We start from the raw sequence: 17,118 nt of genomic DNA, 5'->3' as shown, positions 1-17,118 counted from the left end.
ATTATCATTTGGTCAAGTGTACCATAACTAGCATTTATACTTCATTGTTAGTAATGGAGGTATGTGGAGATATGCACAGACATTGAGAGATCTGTTTTTTTTAACATTGCATACAGGCTAGCAGTTTGTTGAAAACAGAGAGATAAATCTGAAGGTTAGATCTTAAAAGAATGCAATTCTTCATGCACAGCTTTTGTCAATCCTGATTTGGTTTCAAAATTAAAATCATGAAGGACTAAAAGCAAAGGAGAATTGATTCAGGGAAAGGGAAAGGGGAATTTTCCCAGGAGAGGTGATGTCACTGTGCAGAAAAATGTCAGGCCAATTTCCATTTCTTTATTCAAGTCCAAACGTGCTGGTTTCTTCTACTGCTGTTAACAGCTTTTCATACAACATGGAGTATGAGGGATAAGGTGGGAGATCCAATCGATTGAAGCATGTGTGTGCCCTGAATGGGAGAGAAAAGATTGGTGAAATTGTTTGTTTCAATGATACAATTGGTTTGGATATATCTATGGTCAGTCTGAATCAAGAGTGAGTAAAAGGTTAGCAGAATCATGACTTAGAACCACCGTAAAACATTGCTTACTGAGAATAATAGCCTTCTAGACTTGAATAGAACAGTTAAGGGAGTGAAACAGCTAGAAATGGGTGTTTTGCATTTGTAGGCAAATCACACTGAACTACTAGCTACACTAGCAAACCAATGATAAATTCTGTGGTATCAGCTTTAGTTTTCAATTGAGGTATGAAAATGGATGTAGTTAGTGCAGGAGGAAAACATATAATTAGTATTAGAGGATCATATTCCCAAGCTTCCTTGCCCAGCTCTGACTTCTGAATCTTACTAAACCATGTATGTTGACTTAGAGATGTCAATGGATACCCTGAAATTCTAAGATACAATGCTCTATCAAGTTAGGTGTGTCCTGGAGACAGTTAGGCTCCTCTACAGTTTCTAGTTGGACAGACTTGACCTCAAGTAGATATTCTGTATTTCTAAGAACAGTTGAGCTTGTAAGATAATTCTCCCTGGGTGCCAAGAGTGTCCCTGTGCCACCTTCCCTCGTTTTTGCTTTACTTGTCATGAGCTTCATCCTGCAGAATCATGCATGCCAGAATATAGCTTAGACAAGGAATGGCTTCCCTTGCTATGTGCTGACACATGGAACAGGACCAGACCTGGTGTTGCTAGTGTAGGAATATGAGGCCCAGGACATTCCTATAGTACTTCAAATTAGCCTGACCAGCTGAGGTTTAATTTAATGCCTTTTCCTCCCTAAAAGGAGTTGTGGGTTGAAATCATGTTTTGAGAAGCCAACCAGCACAGGAAAGGGCACTATACAATAAAATAATAACAAAACAAATAAATAAAATCATTAAAAATTATAAAACAAACATACATATAAACAAAACTAAGCAAAATCCTAACCAAAAAAAAACATTACTTCATCATTTTTTTGGGGGGGATAGTAAACTCTTCTTTTAAATGACAAGATCCCCAGGGTAGTTATGTATTATTTATAACTTTGTTTTCAGAGTCCCAGAGATCAGGCTGATGTAGTGCTCAGCCAGGGAATGGGGAAGATTGTTTGGTGGATGGGGAATGTGGGAAGAGGAAGAGGGAAGGTAGTTTTCATGCACAAGGAGAATCTTGGGAGAATGCTGTTGTTTTTGCCTCCCAGCATCCATTCCTTTTTTATCTTGATAATAGCTCCCTCTTATATAGCTCTTAATATAATAGCTCTTAATAGTCTTGGGAAACTACCACACACAAAACCCACACCTCCATCCCAATCTCCAAGAGTTGGAACAGCATAATAGAGTATATGTCCTTAGGTCTTAAAGATTAAACTCAGAAGTGTTAGTGTATGTAGCTAGATATTCATAAAAGAGAAGGGGACAAAACTGGCTAAGCTTAATTAGGTTGGAAACTATAGCTTCACATACTACAAGGGATAGCCACATTGCTTCACCATGGTGATTAACACTCCTCTATTTCTGATCCCCATGTAGGGAGGAAGAATCTCCCTGGGGAAACAACCATCTACCTGGTACCAGGATTGTTGGGGGGAGAATTCCTCTGTTGAGCACATGTGCAGTAGAAGCCAAGATGGTAGAGAGATAGGTCTTTCTACTTTGAGGTAGTAGGCACCAAGACACAAACTATAAAGGGGAGGTGTATAATCTGGGAAAAAGACTAGATTGGGTAAAAGGAAGGACCAGCACAAGGTCTACAAAGCCCACAAAGATCTAGAAAACTGACTTGTTAGGGGGAGGGCCCAGCACAAGAGTGCAAAGATTTGGGAAAGAGATTGGTCAGTTTGAAAGCCTAAGGTGATTTAATCAGAGTTTAGTTAAGACCTCTCACTTGGTAACAGGCATTGGTTCATTTGTTTATTTGTGCATTCTCTTTCCATAGCAACCATGCAGTCCTAGCAGTTGCACAGGTCTAAGCATGGACTCCAAGTATGGAATGGGCAGCCACATAGGCCCTATTGTGGGGTCCAAGCACATGCTCCAATTGTGAGCCTGGATACAGCAATGCTGCCCAGCCAGAGTGCAGCTGGAAACAGAGACTAAGCTGCCTGGGTGGGGACAGAGACTGAACTGGATTAAGTTTTGGCATGATGAAATGATGGTACAAAATATATGGACACTGGCCCTTCTACTGGGCTTGGTGAATATAAGGTTGGGCTTCTTCCTCAGATGGATGGATGGAGATGAGGTGCTGGTAACCAGGGGGAAGTCTTTTATTTTTATCCAGTAAATCCTACCATTACATCTCATCCTCCCATATTTGGATCCCATAAATAATGTTCTTGCGACTCTGTGAAAAAAACCCATTTCCACCAGTGACATCAGAAATATAAAAATAGGGAGAGAGAAGATGGTGACAAAGTAGGTGAGAGCTGAGCCCACCTGTTTGTGCTCCCAACTGGGACACTTGGATGACTTTCTGAAGGACAAAGTTAATAGTCAACAGAATCTCAGCTGTTACGAAGTTTTGTAGCCAAAATGTGCAGAGGACACTTCAAAATGGGTGGTAAGGAGGTTTTATAAGCAGATGGGGAAAGTCCCCAGGCATGGGACCAGACACTGGCTGCCACGGGGACAACATAGGAAGAGAACCGGGTCAGTGATGGCAGCCTAGCAACTTCCTCCCCTCCCAGGGTTGGGTAGTTGCAGACCCATGCCAGGAGAGACTTGAACACACAAAGTCACCAGGAGGAAAAAAAAAAGGCGCACAAGCACATACACACAGCTGACAGCACACTCAAACTGGGGCGACCGTCACCAGCTGGGACAGTGTCAGAGTGGGGGAATCCTGGAGGCACCTGGAGCTGGAGGAAAAGGTGGGTTGCAGCTGGCTATGACTGAGATAGACTCTGGACTTGCCAGAAAGTTGGAGTGTGTGAAAAGCCAGGCAGGGTCTCAGAGTGGGAGATGTGTCCAGAGACTTTTTTCAAAAGGAGAACTAAGGTGTACTAGGCAGGGAGCTCGCACACGCAGCTGCCAGGCTCACAAGGAGGGAGGATTGTGGGCACAATTTGTTCCCACTCAGTGCCCTTCATGGATTGATCAAAGGGGTGCAAAGTGAAATAGTTTATTGGCACCAGGCCAGTGCAACTGTGGAGAGTGAAGAGTGCAGTCCGCACAGTGCTCTCAGGATGTGGACTGGAAACTGGGCATCTATGATTATTTTAGCCCAGACTGAACCCCCTTCCTTGTGGAACCAATGAAAAGGGGGGAAAAACCCCAACAACCCACAACCTGCAGGAACCAGGAAGGTTTGAAAAACCAGGTGAGCAAGCTTAGCAACCAGCAGGGGTTTTTTATTTCACTTCAAGAGTAAGTCAGTAAGACCTGAAGCTTAGAGAAAACCAGAGACAGATCCAGAAAGAAGTTAGAAAACGAACACTGACAGCTGAAAAATTTCACCATGTTCTTCATCAGAACTTGCATTTTTAATTTCTTTCTTCTTTTTGTTTACTTAGTTCTTTGTTTTTTATTATCACTTTCATATTACATTTTAATTTTTCTTCTTTCACTTCACCTGTATTCCAAAGAACTCACTACTCTTGGTCTTTTATTTTTTTTCTTTTTATTCAGATTATGTATTTATAATCACACTATTATTATTCCAAATCCCACACAGCACCCTTCCCTGGTCTTAATCCACTTCATCATCTTCTTGAGCTTTATTACTATTGTAAATTTTATTTTCTCTCACAGTATGAAAAGTTAATAACCTTCAGTTGCACAATTTCTCCTCCATCTAACCTTGCATAAGCACTCTTCTTTCTTAAATCAGCTCAAATTTTTCCTCCTCTTATAAGAGTCTTACCTCCTTTGCACATTTTATAAACAGTGGCTAGTTGAGTGAAATACCATGTATATTGCTGTACTTCTCCAATGGAATTCCTATCTGTTCACTATTTGTACTTGAATTCCCATAGAATACTCTCCCCATGTCTTACTCCATTTTACCTTCACCCTTACCCTGATTAGTTGAGGGAGGAAATTTATTTTATTTTTCCTTTTTTTCCTCTCTCAACTTGGGCTTTACTCCTTACTCATATTAGCTTGCTTCCCCCATCCTCTCAAAATCATTTTCTTTACTGTAGACATCTCATATTCACTATTTGCATTCGTACAATCATCTTTTTCCTGTTCCACATTTATTGAACTTCATTCAGCACTCATTTCTATCAACCCTGCTATGGTTTTTCTGTAATTTTATCCCATTGGTCCAATACCTTTTCAATTTCAAAACTCATAGAATACTCTTCCCTTCTTTTACCCCATTGTTCCTATTGCCACTTTGTATTTGACTTATGTTTTAAATTTCTTTCTCTCTTTGCCTAGGTTCTATGATACTCATCTATTCTCCCTCTCACCACTCAATAACATTTCCCCCCTTTTAGTCATCCTCCTATCCCCTTTGCCATATCTTATAATATCCATAATCTCTCTTCATTTTTATTACTCTTTGCTCAATTACAGTTGAGGTTGCTGATGTGCTAGAGGGGTACTTTTTGCTCATTAGATTTGGTTGTCTGGTAATAATGCTTTGTTGACCAACACCTCCACAACAGCATACAAGATAAGGTGGGAGTTGTGACTACCAGTAAGCCAAGTGAAGGGGAAAACTCACCAACAAGTAAGTCCCAAGTACAGCAAGAGAGACTATGCAAAAGGAAGACAGGGAAACCCTAGAGTGCTAAGACAAGGAGATCAGAGAGACTGCACCACTGAATCCCACACAACTCCTACCACAGATGTACAACCCATGGAAAGAGCTGGCAAGCAGATCATCCAGAGATGTAGAAACAAACAAAAATATTCACCTAAAATAGGGAGACAAAGGAAGAACCCCCAATTGAAAGGAAAATAAGAATCTCCAGTAAATAAAAGCTAACAAAAAAGTGAGGTCAGCAAAATATTAGATATAGTATTTTTAAAAATGGTTATAATGATGATCAAGGAACTCAGTGACAGTTAAAAGGAACTGAGTGGGAACTACGACAGCATGAAAAAGGAAATAGAAACTATAAAAGAATCAGGAAGAAATGAAGAATACAATATCTGAAATAAAAAAATACACTAGAAGAATTCACAAGCAGGCTGGATGAAGCAGAGGACTGAATCTTTGAGCTGGAATACAAGATATGAAGAAATACCCATGTAGAGCAGCAGCATGAAAAAAGACTCAAAAAGTATGAGGATAGCTTAAGAGAATTTCAGGACAACATGAAACACAAACATTAGAGTCATAGAAAGAGAAAGAAAAAGAACAAGGAATAGAAAACATGTTTTAAAAAATAATGACAGAAAACTTCCTTAACTGGGAGAGAGGAAAGCCATGCAAATTCAGGAAACAGAAAGGGTCACCCAATCAAGATCAACCCAAAGAGGCCTACTCCAAGACACATCATAATTAAAATGCCAAATTTTAAAGACAAAGAGAATCTAAAAGCTGCATGGGAGAAACAGATAGTAACATACATGGTAGCTCCAACAAAGCAGGCAGCTGATTTCTCAACAAAACCACTACAAGCCAGAAGGGAATGACAAGAAATATTCTGAGAAATTGAAAGCAAAGGCCTGCAACTAAGAATACTTTACCTAGCAAGGTTGTCATTTAAAGTGGAAGGTAAAAATAAGGAGTTTCACAGATAAAAGAAGGTTAAAGAATACACCTCCAACAAACTGTCATTTCAAGACATGCTAAAGGGATTGCCATAAGAAGATGAAGATATATAGAGAGAGGAAGACAGGGGCAAAAGGAAAAAATGGCAAAGAATAAATACCGTTCAGTAATAACATTAAATGTAAGTAGATTAAACGCTTCAATCAAAAGACATAAGGTAGCTGAATGAATAAGAAAACATGATCCACATAAATGCTGTTTCCTAGACACCTACATCAGAACAAAAGACCTACACAGACTGAAAGTGAAGCATTGGGAAAAATATTCCAAGCAAATGGACAGGAAAAAAGAAGCTGGGGTAGCAATACTTATATCAGAGAAAATAGATTTCAAAACAAGAGTCATAAAAGCTGCAAAGAAAGTCACTTCAGAATTCTAAAGAGAAGAATCCATGAGGAAGGTATAAACATTGTAAACATATACATCCAATATAGGAGCACCCAAATATATAAGGAAAATCTTGGAGGACTTCTAAAAAGGTATCAACACCAACGCACTCATGGTAGGAGAGTTTAACATCTTGAAGCCAACAATGGACAGATCTTCCTAACAAAGAATCAACAAGGATATTGTGAGACTGAACGACATGCTAGATAAAATTGGCTTAACTGATACATACAGAACTCTTCACCCCAAAGAAGCAATGTATACATACTTTTCAAATTATCACAGAATATTTCTGAAGAGATACCACATAATGGTGCACAAATTGAGCCTCGACAAATTCAGGAAAATTGAAATCATACCAAGCATTTTCTTGGATCACAATGGCTTGAAACTAGAAACCAACATAAAGGAAAAAACACAAAAACAGTCAAATGCCTGGGGACTGAGGGTTAATAAACAATGAATGGGAAAACAATGATATCAAGGAGGAAATAAAAAAGTTTCTGGAAATGAAAATAAACACACAACAATGCAAAACCTATGGGACATAGCGAAAGCAGTCATGAGAGGCAATTTCATAGGAATACAGGCCTAGTTAAAAAAGATAGAAAAAATTTAAACATCCTAACACTACATCTACAAAAACTAGAGGAACAATGACAACGCCCAGAGTGAGAAGAAAGAAGGAAATAATCAAGATCACAGCAGAATTAAATGATGTAGAGACTAAAAGCACAGTCCAAAGGATCAATAAATCCAGAGGCTGTAAATTGAAAAGATAAACAATATTGACAAGTCTTTAACCAGACTCATCAAGAAAAAAAAAACAGATGACCCAATTAAATAAAATCAGAGATGAAAAAGGCAAAATTACAAATGATACTACCGAAATACAAAGGACTGCAAGATGTTATTATGCCAAGAAATTTGAAAACCTGGGTGAAATGGACAAATTTCTGCAGACATATAATCCTCCAAAACTGAGTCAAGAAGAAGCAGAAAGTGTGAATAGACAAAAATTAGCTACTGAAATTGAAGCAGTAACCAAAAAACTCCTCACATACAAAAGCCCCTTGGTGGGCGGGATTCACAGGAGAATTTTACCAAACATTTAGAGAAGACCTAACTCCGATTCTTCTCAAACTATTCCAAAATATCTAAAAGAAAGAAGACTCCCAAACCCCTTTTATCAGGCCAGTATTATTCTAATTCCAAAATCAGATAAAGACAGAACAAAGAAAGAAAACTACAGGCCAATACACTGATGAATATAAATGCTAAAATCTTCAAAAAATATTGGCAAACCAAATCCAGCAATACATTAAAAAGATCATACACCATGATCAAGCATTATTCATCCCATAGATACAAGGAGGGTACCATATATGCAAATCAATAAATGGAATACGCCACATAAAAATATGAAAGACAAAAACCACATGATCATACCAATAGATGCTTAAAAAGCACTTGATAAGGTATAGCACACATTTATGATAAAAACACTCAGCAAAGTGGGAATAGAGGGAGCATACCTCAGCATAATAAAGGCAATATGTAAGACACTTACAGCCAACATGAAAATGGGCAAAACTAAAACTTTCTCCTAAGTTCAGGCACGAAACAAAGTTGGCCATTTTTACCACTTCTCTTCAACATAGCATGGGGAGCTCTAGCTACAGTGATCAGGCAAGAAAAATAAATACAGGGCATCCAAACTGGAAAGGAAGAAGCAAAACTGTTATTATTTGCAGATGACATGACAGTGCACTAGAAAATCCTACAGACTCCACCAAAAAACTATTCGTCTTTAAGTGAATTTGGTAAAACAGTGGGGTACAAAGTCAATATTCAGAAATCAAAGGCATTTTTGAATACAAGCAATGAAATATCAGATACAGAAATCATGAAAAAATCCCATTTGCTATAGCAACAAGAAAAATAAAGTGCCAATGAATACACCTAACCAAGGAGGTAAAAGATCTGTACTCAAAATGACACAACACTGAATAAAGTAATTAAGGAAGACACACATGAAGTATATACCGTGTTCATGGATCAGAAGAATTAACATCATTAAAATGTCTATACTACCCAAAGCTATCAATAGATACAATGTAATCCTTATCAAAATACCAATGACATATTTCACAGATATAGAGCAAATATTTCAAAAACTTGTATGGAAACATAAATTACCAAGAATAGCCTCAGCAATTCTGAGAAAGAGGAACAAAGTAGGAGGGATCATAATATCAGATATTAAATTATATTACAAGGCCACTATAATCAGAACAGTCTGGTACTGGCATAAGAACAGACACATAGACAAATGGAACAAAATAGAGAGCTCAGAAATATACCCATGTCAATGCAATCAGTTAATATTTGACAAAGGGGGCAGGAACATAAAAAGGAGCAGAAATAGGCTCTTCAATGAAAGATGCTGGGAGATCTGGACTAGTACATGGAAAGAAAGAAAGAAGAAAGAAGGAAAGAAAGAAAAAAAGAAAGAAAGAAAGAAAGAAAGAAAGAAAGAAAGAAAGAAAGAAAGAAAGAAAGGGAGAGAGAGAAAGATAGAAAGAGGGAGAGAGAGAGAAAGAAAGAGGGAGAGAGAGAATGAGAAAAGGAAGAAAGAGAGAAAGAAAGAAAGAAAGAAAGGGAGAGAGAAAGAGAGAGAGAGAGAAAGAGAAAGAAAGAAAGAAAGAAAGAAAGAAAGAAAGAAAGAAAGAAAGAAAGAAAGAAAGGAAGGAAGGAAGGAAGGAAGAAAGAAAGGAAGAAAGAAAGGAAGAAAGAAAGGAAGAAAGAAAGAAACTAGGCTGCCAACTTATACAAAAAAATAAACTCAAGTTGGTTAAAAGACTTACATATAAATTGTGACACTGTAAGAGTCCTAGAGGAAAATATAGACAGGAAACTCTTAGATAGTCTGTGCAGCAATATTTTCACTAATATATCCCCTAGAGCAAGTGACATTGAGGAAAGAATAAACAAATGGGACTTCATCAGATAAGAAGCATCTGCACAGCTAAAGAAAACATCAGCAAAATAAAAAGGGAACCGATCGTATGGGAAAATATATTTGCCAATGGTACTTAAGACAAGGCTTTGATCTCCAAAATATATAAAGAACTTACATGACTCAATTCCAGGAAGATAAACAATCCAATTAAAAAATGGGCAAAGGACCTGTACAGACACTTCTCCAAGAAGGACATACAAAGGGCCCAGAGACATATGAAAGGAAGCTCAGCATCACTAGCCATCAGAGAGATGAAAATTAAAACTACAATGAGATACCACTTCACACCAGTCAGAATGGCCATCATAAACAAATCAACAAACAACAAGTATTGGTGAGGTTGTGGAGAAAAGGGAACTCCAGTACACTGTTGGTGGTAATGCAGACTGGTGCAGTCAGTGTGGAAAAGGGTTTGGAATTTCCTCAGAAAACTAATAAAGGAACTGCCTTTTGACCCAGTAATTCCACTCCTGGGATTTTACATTAAGAATCTCAAAACACCAATTCAAAAGAATCTACGCATCCCAATGTTCCTAGTAGCACAATTTTCAATAGCTAAGTATTGGAAGCAACCTAAGTGCCCACCAATAAATGAGTGCATCAAAAAACTATGGTATATTTACACAATGGAATACTATGCAGCACAAATAAAGAAGGAACTCCTGTCTTTTGTGACAGCATGGAACTGGAGATCATTATGTTATGTGAAATAAGCCAGGGGATGAAAGACAAATACCATATGATCTCACCTTTATAAGTGGAACCTAATGAATATAACAAACAAGCAAGAAAAATATAACCAGCAACATTGAAAGAAAAAAACAAACCAACACTAACTGGTGGGTGGGGGGGAGGAAAGGAAGGTAATGGGAAAAGAAGGGGAAGGGTTAGGTCAAGGCACATATAGAAAGGACCCATGGATAAAACCAAAGTGGGGAAGGATTGAAGGTGGGAGGTGGAGGCAGGTGGGGCAGGGGAAAGTGGTGGCAGGAAAATGGAGACAACCGTACTTGAACAACAAAAATAAATGTTTATTCTATATCTGTGAAATATGTCACTGGTATTTTCATAGAGATTGAGTTGAATCTGAAAATTGCTTTGGGTTGTATGGATGTTTTGATGATGTTATTTCTCCCAAATTCATGAACACAGTATATGTTTCCATTTATTTGTGTTTTCCTTAATTTCTTTCTTCAGTGTTGTGTAGTTTTCTGAGTAAGGTCTTTTACCTCCTTCGTTAGATGTAATCCTAGGCACTTTGTTTTTATGTTGCTATAGCAAATGGGATATTTTTCATTATTTCTGTATCTGTCATTTCATTGTTGGGGTACAAAAATGCCTTTGATTTCTGAATATTAACTTTGTATCCTGCTGTTTTGCCAAAATCACTTATTAGGTCGAGTGATGTTTTGATGGAACCTATAGGGTTTTCTCTGTACACTATCATGTCTTCTGTAAACAGTGACAGTACTACTTCTTTCTTTACAATTTGAATGTTTTTTGTTTCCTTTTTTTTTTTTTCCTGATTGCTGTTTCTAGAACTTCCAATACTACATTGAACAGAATGGTGAAAGTGAAAACTCTTTTTTTAAAAATTTTTATTGTTCAGATACATTTGTCTCCATGTTCCCACCACCACTTTCCCCTGCCCCACCTTGTTCCTCATCTTAGAGGGAAAGTTTTAGATTTTGCCCATTGGGTATAATGTTGGCTGTAGGTTTCTCATACATGGCCTTTATTATGTTGAGTGAGGTATACTTCCTTTATTCCCAGTTTGCTGAGTGTTTTTATCATACATCAGTGGTGTACCTTATCAAATGCTTTTTCAGCATCTATTGAAATGATCTTGTGATTTATGTCTTTCCTTTTGTTTATGTGATGTATTATTTTTTTTATTTGCAAATACTATATCATGAATTGCATCCCTAGAATGAATCGCACTTGATCATGGTGTATGATCTTTTTAATGTATTGCTGATACAGTTTGCCAATATTTTATTGAGGATTTCAGTGTCTCTGCTCATCTGCAATATTGGCCTTTAGTAGTTTTCTTTCTTTGTTGTGTCTTTATCTGGTTTTGGGATTAGGATGATGCTGGTTTGGGAATCTTCCCTCTTCTTGGATTTTTTGGAATAGTCTGAGAGGGACAGGCGTTAGCTCTTCCTTGAATGTTTTGTAAAATTCTCTTGTGAAACTGCCCAGTCCACGGCTTTGGTGTGCTGGGAGTTTTTTGAATACTGCTTCAATTTCACCAGTTGTTACTGCTCTGTCCAGACTTTTTGATTCTTGATTTGGTTTTGGAAGATTATATGTTTCTATTTGTCCATTTCATCGAGGTTTTCAAATTTCTTGGCATATAGTTGTTCGTAGTCATTTCTTATAATCTTTTTTATTTCTGTGGTGTCAGTTGCAATTTTTCCTCTTTCATTTCTGATTTTATTTATTTGGGTCTTCTCTCCTTTTTCCTTGATAAGTCTTGTTAAAGGCTTGTTGATTTTCTTTATCTTTTCAAATAACCAGCTCCTGTATTTATTGATTCTTTGAATTGTTCTTTTATTCTATGTAATTTAATTCTGCTCTGTACTTGGTTATTTCCTTCCTTCTGTTTGCTCTGTGATTTGTTTGCTGTCATTTCTCCTGTTCTTTTACCTGTAGAGTTAGGTTACTCTTTGAAATGTTTTTGTCGTTTTTAGGTAGGCCTGAATTTCTATGGACTTCTCTCTCAGGACTGTCTTCACTGTATCCCATAGGTTGTGGAAAGTTGTGTGTTCATTTTCATTTATTTCAAGAAACTTTTTTATTTCTACCTTGATTTCATTATTAACCCATTCATTGTTTAATAGAATGCTATTCAGTCTCCCTGAATTTGAATGTTATTGAGTTTTTTCCTTCAGGATGGTTTCCAGTTTCAGGCCCTTGTGGTGCAAAAAAAAAAAGTTTCTTATGATTTCAATTTGTCCTATCATGTGATCTATTTTTGGAAATGTGCATGTACCTTTGAAAAGTTGGATATTTTGTTTTCCTGCAATGAAAGTTACTATACAGTTCAGTTAAGTCCATTTGATCCAGGGCATTGTTCAAAGGTGCAATCTCCTTGTTGATATTTTGTTTGGAAGATCTATCCTGACAATGGGGTCTTAAAATCCCCTAATATAAATGTGTTGCTGTCTATCTCTTTCTGAAGTACTCCACAATTTTTATTATGTATTTGTATGCTGCTATACGGTTCATATTCATTTACAATGTTTATGTCTTCATGATGGATTCTTCCCTTGAGTATTATGAAATATCCTGTGCCTTTTTGTATGGCCTTTATTTTGAAGTCTATTTTGTCTGATATAAGTATTACTATCCTGCCTTTTTTTTTCCTGTCCATTTACTTGGAATATTTTTTTCCATCCCTTCACTTTCAGCCTGTGTAGGATTTTGATGTGAGGTTGGTCTCTTGTAGGCAGTATATGTGCATGTCATGTTTTCTTATCCATTCATCTACCCTATCTCTTTTGATTGGCACATTTAAGCTATTTACATATGAGGTTATTATTGATAGGTATTTGTTCATTTTCCCCCTTTGTATCTGTGTTCTTCTCTCTCTCACTCTTGCTCTTCCTCTTCTTAAAGCAATCTCTTTAGCATATCTTTCAGTGCTGGTTTTGTGGAGGTATATTTTTTTAGCCTTTTATTTGTCTTGGAAACTCCTCATTTCATCTATTTTAATTGAGAGCCTAGCTCATTGGAGTAACCTTAGTTGACCTTTGCTTTTTATTACTTGGACAACTTTTTGCCATTCTCTTCTGGTTTGTGTTTTTGTTGCAAAATCAGCTGCTAGCCTTATTGGAGCTCCCTTGTATATTACTTCCTCTTTCTCCCCCGCCCCCTGCTCCCCTCCCCTGCCACTGCCTTAAAGATTCTCTCTTTGTCTTTAAAATTTGGAACTTTAATTATTATGTGTCTTGGGGTAGACCTCATTTTGACTGGGACCCTCTGTGCTTCCTTAACTTGTGTAGCTTTTCCCTTCTCCAGGTTAAGGAAGTTTTCTGTCATTATTTTTTCAAACAAGTTTTATATCCCTTGCTCCTTTTCTCCTTCTGGTAGTCCAATAATTTGAATGTTATTTCATATTATGTTGTCCTGAAGTTCCCTTAAGCTATCTTCATATTTTTGAGTCTTTTTTCGTGAAGTTGCTCTATTGGGTGTTTCTTTCTAACTTGTCTTCCAGCTCACTAATTGGGTCCTGTGCTTCATCCAGTCTGCCTGTAATTCCTTGTAGTGTACTTTTTATTTCAGATATTGTATTCTTAATTTTTCCCTGGCCTTGTTTATAGTTTCTATTTCCTGTTTATTACTGTTTCTACTCAATTCCTTGTAGTTCATTGAGTTCCTTAAACATCCTTATAACCACCCTTTGAATTATATATCTGATAGTTTTCTTGCCTCCATTTCATTTTACTTTTTTATAGGGATTCTTTCATTCCTTTTTATTGTGTGTTCTTCCTTTGTCTCCCCATTTTAGGTGACTCATTTTATTTGTGTCTGCAATTCCAGATCTCTGCTTTGCCAGCTGTTTTCATGGGGAGAACTAAGGTACATGTTCTGTGGGACTCAATGGTATGGGCTCTTTGATCTCCTTGTCTGGATCCCCTAAATTTCCCTTTCTTCCATTTACGTAGACTATCTTATCGTACCTGGGCTTTACGTCTTTGTGACTCCTTTGTTGGAGGATGTTCCCTTCTAGTGGGTTTACTGGCACTCACAAATCTAACTTTGTCTTATATGATATTGTATAGTGTTGGTTAACAAAACGGTGTTACTAGACAACCAAACCTACACCATCAGTAAGAACCCCCCTACCACACTAGCAGTCTCCACCGCAATTGAACTATGATTAATAATGGTGAAGAGAGATTGTGGATATTACAAAACATGGCAAAGATAATACAAAATGACTAAAAAAAGAGGGGAATAAGTTGTTGTGTGGTGAGAGGGAGGAGAATTGATAAGAGTTGGGGTAAGAGCCAAGGCAAAAAAAGAGAGAGAGGATAATTTACAACATCAGTAAAACACAAAAGAGTGACGGGAACAATGGGGTAAGAATAACTAAGAGTATATTAGGAGGTTTGAAGTAAAATTGAAAAGGTACCGGGCCAACAGGAGAACATTTGCTGAAATACCACAGCAGGGTCAATAGCAATGACTGCCGAATGAAGTTTAATGAAGGTAGAACGGGGAAAAGAATATGGTAGAACAGCAAAAAAATGAACGTGACATGTCTACAGTAAAGACATGTCTACAGTAAAGAAAAATGCTTTTGAGAGGATGGGGGACGCAAACTAATAAGAGTAAGGAGTAAAGCCCAGGTTGAGGGAGGGGGACAAAAGAAAGAAAAGAAAAGAGAGAGAGAAAACAATGAAACAAATTTTCTTACGCAGCTGACCATGGGCAGGGTGACAAGCAAAATGTAATAAGACAGCCAGAGAGTATTCTATTGGATTTAAAGTATGAACAAGTAGTGACCAAGTAGGAGGTCTTTTGGAGAAGTACAGCAATAACCATGATATTTCACCCAAATAGCTACTGTTTACAAAACGTGAAAAAGAAATAAGGCTCTTATCAGAAGGGAAAAAGAATGTGAGCTGACAAGAAAGAAGAGCATGTATGTGAGGTTAGATGGAGGAGAAATAGTGAGAATAAGGGATAGAAACTTAGCATAATGTGAGAGAAAATAAAGTTAACCATAACAGTAGTAAAGCTGAGGAAGATGGTGAAATAGCTTAAAACCAGGGAATGGTGCTGCGTGGGATTTGGAATAACAGTAGTATGATAAATAATATATAATCTGAATTAAAAGCACAAAAAGTAGAAGACAAATAGTGTGTTATTTGGAATGAGAGTGAAGCCAAAGAAGAACAATTGAAATGCAGTATGAAAAGGAGAATGAAAATCAAGTAAAACAATAAAAAGAAAAAAACATAACTAAACTTAAAAAATGCATGTTCTCAAGGATAGCAAAGTGAAAATTTTCTCAGGTGTTGGTGTTTGTCTTCTGATTTCTTTCTGGATCCCTATCTAGGTTTCTCACAATCCAGTTCTTATTTTATCACTCTTGAAGAAAAAAAAAATAAGAGTTGGTTGATTTTAAACCTGTCAAGCTGGTTTTGCAGGTTGGTTCCTTTCCTGTAGGTAGAAGGGGGCTGGGCTCCGTTTTTTTCCTTCCCTGTACTTTTTGCAGAGATTATGGCGCAGTATAGGCTACAATGATCAAAGGTGCCAAGTTCCTAGCCCACACCCTCAGAGCACTGTCCACTCTGTGCATTTGTGCCAAGCCAGCACTGATAACCCACCTTGTTTTGCACCTCTTTGATCAGTCCATGAGGTGCACTGAGTGGAAACAAATTGTGCCCACTTTATTCCCTCTTTGTTGGCCTAGCTGCTGCATGCATGCAAGTTGCCTTGCAGGGGGCTCAGGTACCCTATGGAAAAAAGTTTCTCTGGGTGCTGCTGCCTCTCTGATCCCATACTGCCCCCCAATCAATCCATGAGGTGTCCTGAGTGGGAGCAAATCACACCTACGCTCCTCTCTCTTTGCTGGCCCCAGGCTTCTGCATGAGTTCCCTGTGCACGCCAGGACCCTGCGCAGGGGCTAAGCTTCATTTTTGAGAAATGTTTCCTTGGGTGCCACCTGCTACTCTTAACAAGCCCCTGGCTTTCCACACAGTCCAACTCTCTGAAGAGCCCAGAGTTTATCTGGGTCATGGCCAGTAGGGGCCCATTTCTTCTCCCAGCTGCAGGTGTCACCCAGCTCCCCAATTTCTCTGGTACTCTCCTAGCTGGAAACAGTCACCCCCACCAGTGTGTTCCACTGGCAGTGGGTCACTTATTGCCTTTCTATTGCCTTTCTATTTCCCCAGTGACTTTCCACATCCAGGTTTCTCCTGGAGCCACTCTGGGAGTTTCCCTGCTCTGCTTTGGGAAGGGAGGGAGCTGCTAGGTTGCTATCACTGACCTGGCTCTCCTCTTATGTTTCCATGGTAGCTGTCTGGCGCAAGGCCCAGGGACCTTCCTGTTGACCTACAAAATCGCCTTACCACCATTTTTAAGCATTATCTGCACACTTTGGCTTTCAAACTTCTTATCAGCTGGGATTCTATTGGGTGTTCACTCTGTTCTTTGGAGGGTCAGCTAGGTGTCCCATTTGGGTGCACAAGGAAGTGGGCTGAGCTCTCACCTACATTGCTGATATCTTTGACCAAGACCTGGAAATAGCCTTATGTGCCTATCAGTAAATGAATGAATAAAAAAAAACTGGTACATTTACACATATAGTATGCAGCAGAAAGAAAGAAGGAACTCCCGACATTTGAAATAGCAAGGATGGAACTGGAGAGCACTATGGTGAATTAAATCAGTCAGGTAGTGAAAGATAAATACCATATGATCTCATCTATAAGTGGCACATAACCAACAAAACAAACAAATGTGCAAAATAGAACCAGAG

The 17,118-nt window shown here is 38.2% G+C and overlaps 1 protein-coding gene across 1 annotated transcript in view; it reads right to left on the bottom strand.

Annotated features, from left to right (window-relative positions):
- Positions 1–240: 240 nt before the first annotated feature.
- HECW1 (HECT, C2 and WW domain containing E3 ubiquitin protein ligase 1) overlaps positions 241–17,118 on the bottom strand; it is a 681,615-nt gene continuing 664,737 nt past the window's right edge. Inside the window, exon 27 of the mRNA XM_054564310.1 lies at positions 241–448. Within this exon, the coding sequence (XP_054420285.1) occupies positions 337–448 (112 nt within the window). The 3' untranslated portion in view covers positions 241–336. The remainder of the gene's footprint in view (positions 449–17,118) is intronic.

Source organism: Pteronotus mesoamericanus, unplaced genomic scaffold (assembly GCF_021234165.1).
Source record: "Pteronotus mesoamericanus isolate MK-2021 breed Mesoamerican mustached bat unplaced genomic scaffold, CSHL_Meso_final scaffold_85, whole genome shotgun sequence".
Lineage (NCBI taxonomy): Eukaryota > Metazoa > Chordata > Mammalia > Chiroptera > Mormoopidae > Pteronotus > Pteronotus mesoamericanus.
This window is presented reverse-complemented; position numbering and strand designations above follow the sequence as displayed.